Source organism: Tupaia chinensis, unplaced genomic scaffold, assembly GCF_000334495.1.
Source record: "Tupaia chinensis unplaced genomic scaffold, TupChi_1.0 Scaffold000439_1, whole genome shotgun sequence".
NCBI classification, from domain to species: Eukaryota; Metazoa; Chordata; class Mammalia; order Scandentia; family Tupaiidae; genus Tupaia; species Tupaia belangeri.
Window position 1 is genome coordinate 81,803 of NW_006159944.1, and position 12,742 is coordinate 94,544.

At 36.3% G+C, this 12,742-nt stretch overlaps 1 protein-coding gene across 1 annotated transcript in view; it reads left to right on the forward strand.

Moving 5' to 3' along the window:
* PHKB (phosphorylase kinase regulatory subunit beta) overlaps positions 1 to 12,742 on the forward strand; it is a gene marked incomplete at its 5' end in the record, with an annotated part of 121,095 nt that overhangs the window by 77,055 nt on the left and 31,298 nt on the right. Inside the window, 4 exon segments of the mRNA XM_006155250.3 lie at positions 7,028 to 7,089; positions 7,168 to 7,330; positions 8,468 to 8,549; positions 12,090 to 12,147. Coding sequence (XP_006155312.2) covers positions 7,028 to 7,089; positions 7,168 to 7,330; positions 8,468 to 8,549; positions 12,090 to 12,147 — 365 coding nt within the window.

A 12,742-nucleotide genomic window follows, 5' to 3' on the forward strand; every position in this document is an offset into this window, starting at 1 on the left:
GGGGGATGGTCACGCCACAATCCCCTCTCCTCCATTCTCCTCTTGGGATCTTGGGCACACATGCACACGCGCCCGGCATCAGTTTTAAGCCACCGGGTCCAGGACACAAACCGCGGTCAACTACGTGGGAGTCCAGCGACATAGCCATTACACTAACTGCTGGTTCCCTACAATTCTTATAAGAAATATGTGGAAATATATATATGTGTTTGTACTCTTGAGTACAGAGTCTTTATATATATATATATATAAAGATATATATATATGTTTTATATACATAAAACCTAAATACTTTTAATGATCAGTAGAAGATTTAAATAAATGATTAACTTGTGTCATATTTTTTGATGGAAAGACAATTTTAAAAATGTTAGTTTCTTCTAAATTAACATATTTGTTTATTATAATTATCCTCATAATTTCAGTGAGAATTGTGCAGAGCTCTTAATCTCATATGGCAAAATTTGAAGTTTAGGGCTCATCAAAGAAGAATTTTGAAGCCCCAGAATTTCAGATGACCCTTTTAGAAGGCTATATCCTAAAAGTAACAGGGAATTAAAAAATAGTTAATTTCTCACAAAGAGTAGAAAATAACTCATCTAGAGCCTCAAGTAATTCTGCAGTAATTTACATGTAATATCTGGCTTTACTTAAAAAACTACCAGGCATACTAGGAAAGAAGATCAAACGAAAGAAAACCAAGAGGAAACATAGAAACTATAAGTAGTCATACATTTCATCCAGATACTGGAGTTATCAGACCTAGACTTTAAAATAACTGTGATCAATATGTTTAAGAAATTGAATAATTTGAGACTTTGAGGCTATCTATTAAACTGGAAAATTTAGAGACTTTGAAAATCAATTAAAAATCCCAAATGAGAAATTCACCCACTGAAATTGAGAATTCAGTAAAACAGAGTATATGTACCTCAGAAAACAACCTCATATTAAAATAATATGTGATCAAGGAAGTTTCATGAACTGATGGTGATGTATATATTATTTAACAAATAATTTGAGAGAAAATTAATGTAGTAAAAGCAGCATCTCACATCCCACACCAAAATATGTTTCAGGTGGATTACGTGAGTTGATTTAAAAAGTAAAGTCATAAACATTTTTATTATAATTTTAAAAGAAATCAAAATGCTTTCAGGCTTTCATTTTTGGCATATGATTGCTGTGTTTTAAATTTTGATGTTGACATTTTTATTTCTGTGCTGAATTGAGTTTAAAATATTTTACTTTGCTTTAAAGTTTAATATTCTGCCACATTTTGGAGAATTTCCATTTCATTTGAAGAGTCATAGACAATTTGTAAAGATAGTGCAAAAGGTGGTGACATTTTCTCTCAAGGCAATAAATTGAAGACTTCTAATTTTCTTTTGATTTTTTTTTTTAATGTCAAGTACTAAATGAGTTTTAAAGTTGGAAAGAGGTCTTTTTTCTTTATCACCTGAAGATGGGAAATTCTTCACTTATATATCCTTATACACAAAGCTCAAGTTGGTTGAGGCTTTGAAGTACTTTATCTAATCCTCCATTCTACAAACAGGAAGCTCTTTGTAAAAAAAGTGACCATCTGCATTCTTAAGACTAATTTTTGCAGAGAAAGATGTAGAACTCATAGTTTTACATTCATGGTTCATTGCTTTTTATACTCAAGCTCTGGTCTTTCACCATATACTTTTAGAAGCACAATTACATGTCCAGTTCACAATCTAATTCTTATTTTTATTTTTAGTTGTGCTTCAGAAGTTAGAGGAAAGAAAAGTCAGTAGTTTTATTTTTCATGATTCATGATTTTTATTTTTCAAAAAATGTAAATGAGGCTGGCCCTGTGTCCTAGTGGTTCAAATTCTGCTGCAGTTTGAATCCTGGCCCCAGCAACTTCAAAAATAGATGGAGGGGGGACCCAGCAGTTAGCGTAATGGCTATGTCGCTGGACTCCCACGTAGTCGACCGCGGTTTGTGTCCCAGACCTGGTGGCTTAAAACCCACGCTGGCCGCGTGTGCGTGCATGCCCAAGATCCCGAGAGGAGAATGGAGGAGAAGGGATTGCGGCGTGGCCATCCCCTCTGGGGGGTGATTTCTCGCTTTCTGTCTCTCTGTTTCTGTCTGTCTGGCGCGCGCACGCGCCCTATAGTGAAAAACCTCTCAAAAAAAAAAAAAATACAATGAGTACATGTGCATGCATGCCCCAAATCCTCACAATATGGAGAAATGGAAGAGAAGGAATTGTGATGTGACTATACCCCTTTTAGGAAGGCTTTTCCCCATCCTTCCTAGCTCCTCCTACCCTATCTCTCTCTGGCGAGCATATGTGCCAACTGGCAATAATATTTTTAAAAAGTGTAAATGGAAGTCCACCATCTGTGATTTTACTTTTTGCCTTTCTCTCTCTCTCTCTTTTTAAATTAAACGTATTTTATAAAAAAAAATAATAATAAAAGTAAACACGTAACTTTTCTCTTTTAGACTAGTAACGGTTAGTCATACAAAATGTCAATAATATTTTGGAAGAGTTTATAAATTAACTATGTACTTTGCTATCTTTGTAAAGATTGTGGTAAAACACATATAGAATAAAATTTACTGTCTTGGGGCCAGCAGGTGGCATGGTGGTTATAATGCTGGATCCCACATGGCCGAGTCCATAATGTGAGTCCCAGAGGCAGTGTCTTGAAAAACACATTAGGCACATGTGCATGTGTACCCAAAAATCCCAAGAGGAGAATGGAGGAGAAGAGATTGCAGTGTGGTCATGTCCCTCCCGGGGGGTGGAAGTAACTTCTCACTTTCTCTCTTTGTCTCTCTCCAGCAAACGCTATGGAAAAAAATGTTACTATCTTAACCATATTTAAGTGTACAGTTCTGTGGTGTTAAATACATTCACATTGTTGTACAACCAGTCTTTAGAACTTTTTTCATCTTTCAAAATTCAAACTCCACACTTATTAAACAACAATTTCTTATCTTACCCATTTTCCAGCCTTCAACTTCTCTTTCTCCTTATATAGAGAAATTTCTATAGGGTGACTGCACTTGCTAGAGAGACATAAGGTGAGAAATCACTCCCCAGAGGTATGGCCACACCTCAGTCTCTTCTCCATTCTCCTTTTGAGATTTTTGGGCATGCACACAAAGGCACACGGTGTGAGTTTTAAGCCACCAGGTTCGGGACTTGAACCATGGTCAACTATGTGGGAGTACAATGACACAACATTATACCATCATCCCCTTCATCTTCTCTTTTATACAGCACCTTTCAAATTTCTGTATCCCATAATCTGCAATTTCCCTCATCAATGGACCTCAGCCTCCCTTCTTAGCTTTACCTCCCAGGACATCTTCCCATGTGGTTTATTCCCAGTTGTGGTTTTCACTTCTCAGATATACTGGAAACTTTTGAAAAATCTCTGAATATAACTGGAGTTTTTCTTTCTTCCCTTCATATTTTTACTGTATTTTAGAATTGCCTTTTTTTTTCCCTTTTGAGTTATACTTTATAACTTAAGTCTATGTGTTCTCATTATTGAACCTCCAGGATTTATAACAAGAATTTCTTCTTCCAGTGTGTTTCTATGGCATTTTGCTTGAATCCTTACTATGATTCTTATTTTATGTGTGGCTAATTTCTTGTGTACACCTCTGTCTGTGGCCTGTAAACCCTTTTCGGGCCAGAGTGCACTCTTCTCTGCATTCCCAGAGTACGTTGCTCAGTACTGTTCTCTGGAGAAATATGTAAAGATTGGTTCATTGATTCAAGAAATATTGATGTTTATTGAGCTTCTACTCTAGGCTCTGAGAATATAGAGCTGAATAAGTCATACAAAAGTCCTTGATTTCATGGGACTTACCTTTGTGGGGAGCCCAACAAAAGACAAAGCCAGGTAAAGAAAATGATGAAGATGGTCATTTGGAAAGGACCTAGTGGAAGATAACTGAGTGATTTACAACAAGAGACTTTTTAAATAGTATAGTGCATTCAACATTTATTAAGTTATTGGAAAAGTCATGACATATTTTTCTATGTAAAAATGTGTCATAAATGTGTCTTGACTTTTCTGTCAACCCAATCTGTAGTAATATTAAGTTATTCAATTGCCATCAGAACTAGGATATTAGAGCCTACCAAACTAATCATAAGCATGTTTTTTACAAAACTAATTTAGGGGACCAGCAGTTAGTGTAATGGCTATGTCGCTGGACTCCCACGTAGTCGACTGCAGTTTGAGTCCTGGACCTGGTGGCTTAAACTCACGCCGGGCGTGTGTGCGTGCATGCCCAAGATCCCGAGAGGAGAACAGAGGAGAAGGGATTGTGGCGTGGCCATCCCCCCTGGGGGGCGATTTCTCGCTTTTTGTCTCTCTGTCTCTCTCTGTCTGTCTGGCAAGCACACGCGCCCTATAGCAAAAACCTCTCCAAAAAAAGAAAAAAAAAACTAATTTAGGAGCCTCTGCAACCAACTGAAATATTTTTAATCACAAATGTTAGAGACTATTAATGGAATTTAGCATTTGGCTATTAACTCATACTGAACATTATTTTATGGGCTGAATCAGAACGTAAGGGTAAGTAGATTAATACAAAATTGAAAAATATTAAATAAAAATTATTTTTCATTTATTTATTGTTAGTTATCGGGTTTGACAAGTAATTCCTGACTCTTTACTATCTCATACCCCATTTTACAATGACTAAATTCTGTTGTCTCTACCCTCAGATTATATTTAGGATCTAACCATTTCCCATCACTTTCAACATGAACATCATGATCCAAGATACCATCATCTTTCACCTAAATTTTTGCAGTCGTCTCCTAAATTCTTGGTAGACATAATGCAGTTAGCCTCTTCATACTCTCTGGTGATATACAGTTACATACATCACATATCTTAAGTCTCCAAAGTTTTACTCTCTCATACAAAGTAGAAATCAAAGGACCTACATCTCCTACCATCTCTCCCTGTCTATTCTCTTTTTACCACATTTTCCTTCTTACTGCTTCTCAAAGACAGTGACCATATTTCTGCCTCAGGACCTTTATATTTGCTATCCCCTTAGCCCCACACACATTCCTCAGATTCATATTGTTGACTGTAAACTTTCCTTCCGGCTCTGATTACATGTGATCTTATTAGAGAAGTCTTTTCTGATCACCTATATAAAAGGTACTCAGAAAGTTCACAGAGTGCCAGTTGATGGTGTGGTGATTGAGGCTGCTGGATCCCACATAGCTGACAGGGTTGTTTGAGTGCTAGATCCGGCAGCGGAAGAAGCATGCCAGGTGCATATGTGTGCATGCCCAGAATCCTGAGAGGAAAATAGGTGTGCTTTCTCACTTTCTCTTTCTCTCTTGTACCTCCAGTGAGAACATGCATCCCATAGCAAATAGAAACAAAAAAAGTGTATGGAAAATGGAATTAAAATATAAGTTTATTTTGGTGTAAAAGTATTTTGAAATCCATGGTTAGTTTTTTTCATAATATACATTTTCCATAAACTTTTTGAAAATCCCTCATAAAATGGCTTCTGTGTCTCCCCCTACCCCTCTTACCCCCTACCTTTGTTACTTACACACATACACACACACACACACACACACACACATTTATCTGTATTGTTTATTGTCTCTATTCCCTATACATACTTGTAAGGTCAGTTTCAAGAGAGCAACGATTTGTCTATTTTTGTGTGTTTTGTTATATCCTTAATACCTGGAATAGTACCAGGCACATGGTAGATGTTCACTAAATATCTGATTAACAGATTAGTTATCTGCAGAGTGAGATGTGAGCTTACATGTTAGGAAGTACTATTAAGCAAAAGCCTTATTGTACTTGGCAATACCTGTGGCTCAGTCTCAAACCCTGCTCTCAGAATCTCCTAGTCTAAGAGTGACCTGACTGTTAATGGACCACATGAAAACGTTGCATTTGCGGTCTTCCTCACTGCACTCTGAGGGGATGCTTTAGTGTGATTGCTGGTAATATTTCTGACCTGCCATTGGTAAGTGGGTATCTGTCGATGATCAACTTTGTTTATGAATTTTCTCTGGAGGAAAAGGCAGCGCAACTCTAGGTGATTGGTCAACAAGTACACCATCCCTTGTGTCCTGTGTCTTCACATTTGAAATGAACAGTGAGAAGATAGAGAATACATATATGTAAGACAGTCTCCGTTGAAGAATTGCCTTACTTTTTAAAATAATAATTTAATTACTTTTTAAATAAAAGTTTTAAATTTTATGCCAGAGGGTAACATGTGCTTGCCAGAGAGAAAGGTATGATTTGTTTTTCACACAATTTTATATGACAGTTCATCAGATAATTAAAAAACACTCAATGGTAAGTCATTCCAGGTTATCATTCGTGTATTCACTATGAACTACTGACAGACAAATTCAAACTACTGTGTTGGAATTGAGACTCATTTAGTTTGTTCAACCTATAATTGAGAATTAATGGAAAATAAAATGACAAAATATGGGTTTCCATATGCCAGAATGCAGAAAAGCCCTGGCCTAGACAATCAATACCTTTGTGACCCTGACAAATGAAGACTTGGCAGTATCACATCATTGGATAAATTGGAAATAAATCACAATCGCAGAATTCAAAGTGCAATTTCACATTGTATTTCTCCAAAATAACTTTAGGATTTTATGATTTTTCAATTTCAAAATTTTATTTTTAAGTATTTTAATAAGTGTTAGGTTATTTTTATTCCAACTTAAAAATAAATGCTCAAATGCTCACAATTCAGTCAGTTTATGTTGACTTCTCTATTCATTATGACTCATGACTTATAACTAGATGTACATATTCAATTTAAAAGGTTTTTATTGGATTTGAAAACCTGTCTGATTTTTGAATGTTTATTTAAGAAATCACTTCAGAGTTATATATATTTTTAAATAAACGTTTTTTTAAAGAATTACTTTCATAAATGTGTGCACAAACCATAGGAGTATGGCTTAATGTAATTAAGAGTTTCAAAATTTTTCTCAATCACATTTCAGACACTAATATCTGGAGCTGTAGTAGAACAACTTGACTTCCTGAGAATCAGTGGCACAGAAGAGTAAGTCCTCTTGGGTTATTTAATTATTGTATTTCATAGAAAAACTGGAAATCTAAATTTTTTTCCCCAAATTTTCAGGCTTCCGGAATTTAAGAGTTTCGAGGAACTAGAACTTCCCAAACATTCAAAAGTCAAACGACAGAGCAGCACCTCCAGTGCTCCTGAACTGGAACAGCAACCTGATATCAACATTACTGAGTGGAAAAACAAATCTACTCATGAAATTCTTCAAAAACTGAATGTGAGAAAGATATAATTCCCAACATGTTCTTATGTGAGATTGCCAGAACAAGCATTCCCAGAGTCAGGCCATCTGTCCTCCTAGAAAAGGTAGCAATTTTTCTGGAGGTAGATGGCTGGCTACACCCAGGGGAGCAGTGAGAACGTTTTCTCTTGGTCTGGCGGTTATTAGTATGAATGTCTAAAAGGTGCTTAAAGAGTGAGAATTAATGGGGTAGTCTTGGATGTGAAAGTGTTATATGAGCATTTAAAGAAGTTAGGTCAGTAATGGTTGCCTTTAGGTTCTCCAAATTTCTCTTTAGTTGCTCTTCCCCTCCCTTTAATATTTCTATCTCATCTGTGTCTAGATCTAATATTGCTTTAAGTCTCTCCTGTTACCGAAGAAGGGTTCTGAGTACATTCATATGACTATTTTAGCTCAATGTTTTACCTTTCCAAAGAATATTTACATTTTAAAAAGGGGGAGGGATTTCATTCAAGAAAGAATGAATTTTACTCATCGAGAAAATGAAATTCTATCTGTAAAGCTATTAATATTGTGACACTTTGTCTAGTCCAGACACATTTGAGCATGTAAACCAAATACATATCCTTCCAGACGTCATCAGTCCTTATTAGTGATATGAATATACCCTAATAAGCATGCATATGGTATAATAGACATAACTCACATGACACAGTGCCCTAATAGATAATACGTACTCTGCACATGTCCCCACCCATCATCCATTTCTTTACAACAAGTTAATGGCAACACGATCTCCCATTTACTAATAAGTAACATCAAGACGGGAATGGTTAAATAATTTGACCAAGTCTCTCAGAAAGTGGCGGAATCGGTATTAATGCTTGTAGACAAAATATTTTCTGTTCTTTCTTATCTTGTTTCCTGGAAAATTTCAATTATTAAATTCTGCTACTCCAGAAGCCAACTTGTCTACTTCTATTTCGAAGATATCTAAGATAAATAGTTGTGTAACGTCATGTCATGCTTGGTATTATATCAGTGACATTTTATCTTTCCTCAGTTCCATAGCAGCATATCTCCTTTCTGCATCATTTGGTATTGTGATTAGTTACCCCTGTGGTAGCTCCAGTACCCATTTAATTCATCCTTTACGGTGATTTATATTTTCAGGACTGCAGTTGTCTCGCTAGCCAAGTTATTCTACTGGGTATACTGCTCAAAAGAGAAGGCCCCAACTTCATCACAAAAGAAGGTAAGAGTGCATGTCTAGGAGAAAATTTTTAATAATAGGACCTCCCTATTCTTGAACATATATCAGATATGCATAAAAACTCCACGAAAATATTACAAGTTATTTCTTTCTTCCTTAAATACTTTCTTTACTTTTTTTTAACTTTTGAATAAGAAATGGTCATTTATCTCTCTTAAAGTGAAATAGACTGATGCATGAACTCTTAAATGGCTTTTTTCTTTAAAGAGGTTTTTGCTATAGGGCACGTGTGCTCACCAGAAAGATAGAGAGAGACAGAGAGACAGAAAGCAAGAAAATACCCCCAACCCCCAGGGAGATGGCCATGCCACAATCTGTTCTCCTCCATTCTCCTCTCATGATTTTGGGCACATACGCACACGCTCCCAGCCTGAGTTTAAGCCACCAAGTCCTGGCCTCAAACCATGAAAACATGGGAGTCTGGCGACATAGCCATTATGCCAACTCCTGGTCCCCCTAAATGGCTTTTTTGCAAGTGATATTTGATTGTTTCTCTGACTGTCTGAATGGTGTTGACACCTGAACTCTCCCTGTGACTGTTAACCTCCCATGACTTCATAGTTGTTTAATTGATAGTTTCTATTTCCAGTTTTATTTTCTGTAATTTTTCTAGAATAATATTGAATTGTTATGTCCATAAAGATTAGTTCACTCATGGTCTACAGCAGCCATTTGTAATGGAAAATGGCATTTAATAGAATTACATGCTGAGGGGGCCAGCAGAAGATAATAGCAGTTGCGTCACTGGACTCCCACGTGACTCACTGCAGTTAGAGTCCAAGACAGTGGCTTCAATATCACACCAGGTGTATATGTGTGCATGCCCAAGATTCTGGAAGCTGAATAAAGGAGAAGAGATTGTAGGCACAGCCATCCCCTCTGGAGGGTGATTTCTCACTTTTTCTCTCACTTGTCTCTGTTTCTTTCTCCCCCCTGGTAAGCTTACATACCCTAAGGCAGAAACCTAGAGAAAAAATAAAGAATTACACTCTGAAGAGAGTTAATAAAAATAAATAATTTCTATTCATGTCTGTATCCACCCTGCAGTAAGGATGAACTCTAGTTATCCCTGAACTCCATGCTTGTATGTTGAGTCAGTAAAGATCCTTGAGTTCTGCATCATGGTTGTCTTCTGGTGTTTGCTAATACAGAATAATATAGGATACCTTCCAAGTACTTAATATTTAGCTACTCAAAAATTTTGGTCTTATCCAAAAATACCTTATTCAGAGGTATGCATGTTTATTTGATTAGAACAAAAAGTTGAGTCATTGTGGTAAATAGCAGGATAAATATTGGGTCATTGAAAAAGTCATGATGCATTTTTACATAGAAAAATAATCATAACTTTTCTGACATCCCAATAATAATATTCATAGTTTGGACCAGCAGGTGGCATGAAGGTTAAGGTCCTGGATCCCACATGGCCCACTCCACATTTTGAATCCCAAACCCAGCAGCATGAAAATCATACTGGGTACATGTGCTGCAAACCCAGAATCTTGAGAGAAGAATGTAAGAGAAAGAATTGTGGTGTGGCCATTCCCCCAGGGGGTGATTTCTCACTTTTCCTCTCTCTCTGTCTCTCTCTGGCAGGTACACAAGCCCTATAGTAAAAACTGAAGAAAAAAAGAAAAAAGAAAAAAAGCTATGATTCTGATAATGAGTTGAGTTAGTTTTGGTAATATTGTAGTTAAGGGATAACTTTCTTCAGCATTATACATGTAAACTGAATAATCTTAAATCTCTTAGCCTGTTAAAGGCAGAATTTTAAGCTAATTTCAAACAGAATCCCTCATATTTCTCAGTTTGTCTCTTTTTAAATTCATTTAAAAAAATTTTTTTGGAGAAGTTTTTGCTATAGGGCATGTGCACTTGCCAGAAAGACAGAGACAGAGAGACAGAAAGAGACATCCCCAGTGGGGATGACCACGCCACAATTCCTTCTCCTCCATTCTCTTCTTGGGATCTTGGGCACACACACACATGTGCCTGGCGTGAGTTTAAGCCACCGGGTCCGGGATACAGGCTAATTTGATGGGAAGTGGTCCAGTCACAGCCTCAGGGACTGCATGGGAGTTCAGTGATATAGCCATTATGCTAACTGCTGGTCCCCATTTTAAATTATTTATTTATTTATTTATTATTATTTATTATTATTATTTTTAAAAATTTGCCACAGGGTACATGCTCACCAGACAGAGACAGAGAGACAGAAAGAGACATCCCCAGTGGGGATGACCACGCCACAATTCCTTCTCCTCCATTCTCTTCTTGGGATCTTGGGCACACACACACATGTGCCTGGCGTGAGTTTAAGCCACCGGGTCCGGGATACAGGCTAATTTGATGGGAAGTGGTCCAGTCACAGCCTCAGGGACTGCATGGGAGTTCAGTGATATAGCCATTATGCTAACTGCTGGTCCCCATTTTAAATTATTTATTTATTTATTTATTATTATTTATTATTATTATTTTTAAAAATTTGCCACAGGGTACATGCTCACCAGACAGAGACAGAGAGAAAGTGAGAGAGAGAAAGACAGAGGGTGAGAAAGCAAGCTGTCAGATCTGGGATTCCAACACCTTAACTACCACACCGTCTGCTGACCCCCTTCAATTAGTCTTAAAACCATAAATATAAGTAGAATCTTAGTTATTTTGGGGACATTCATTGAAATTTGAATTTTAGCTAAAAGAACTGAATTTTTAAAAATAAAACATTTAGTTAGGCACCTATAATTCAGAGTGGTTATTTTAGTATAATCTTAAATAAAGCAAAATTTGTATAAAATAGTTTATAAAGAAAATATGCCCAGCATGATTTCCAAGCCTCCAGGTCTGGGATTCAAACTGCAGTTGGCCATGTGGGAGTCAAGCTCCTTACCCACTGTGTCACCTGCTGGTCCCCAGTGTAAAATTTTAAACATCTTTACCCTTGTTTCCTTTTTGGTGCTCTGTTCTGTTAAATTATGGATTTACTGATAATCTAGTCTTGAGGACAGACCACATGTAAACTGCAGCCCAAGAATGAAGACCAGCAGTTGATGTCTTTGGAGTTCTAGTATGTATTGGAATGATTGTAGTCCCATGCACAGAAGAGAGCCTCAACAAACTTTTGAATAAATGAAGGATTATATATGTTTAGAGTCTATAGTACTTATTCACTTTGCTAATTATCTTACTATACTGTTTTTTAATTTTTTACAGTAAATTAAAGTGGTATTTGTGCTTGTTAAAAAGATTAGATAATATATTAAGAAAATAATTGAATTTCAAAAAGTAAAATACTCACCAAAATCATATACTCAAGACTAAATAGTAATAAATGCTGGTGACATGTAGTCCCCGTATTTAGATTACATGTTTAAATATAAAAGTTAGTTTAGAACATTTAGGGATGATGTATCAAATCTGGTGGAACAAAACGAACACTTGAGAGTGATTTTTCTAAAGGGGAATAAATGTTATGAATTTAAATGAAAACCTTCTTCAACAAAGACTCTATTATTCAATGTCTAGGTACCGTTTCTGATCACATTGAGAGAGTCTATAGAAGAGCTGGCAGCAAAAAGCTTTGGTTTGTATTAGTGTCCTTGTCATTATGTTTTTTGTGTTGTCATATTCAATAATCTAAAAATAATGGGCCATTCTGAAAGAGGATTACTTCTACTCTCCCAGGTTACAACATCATGACTATTTTTTAAGAGTGTGCTTATATTCCATTGTAGCATAGCTTCCCCAGATATTTTTTAAAAAGTGTCTAGGAATAAACCTGTGTAGGAGTTGAACCTTGAGAGTAGTCACTGGAGTGAAACAGTAATGGCTCATTTCTACTCTGTCCCTCCTCTGTCTTATCAAGGTGGTTTAGGTTTTATTTTATATTTAGGAAACCTGTGCTATTATCATAGAAAACCATGAAAAGAGTAATCATAAGCAAAAATAATATACTTAGAAAGTAGTTCCCTCATCACTTAAGTTGAGTGAATTCCGATGATTAGAGTTGCTTCATGAAGAATAACTAATTTGCTCTATAGAGGTAGTCTCTTCATAGTGATTTAAAACAAAAATTAGGTGAGTCTAGGTAAAATTTTTAAGTCCACAAGGCGGTAGGTATGCCCAAAAGCAAGGTCTGATGCAATTCCTCTAGTTTTACTACATTATCTAACAAATCT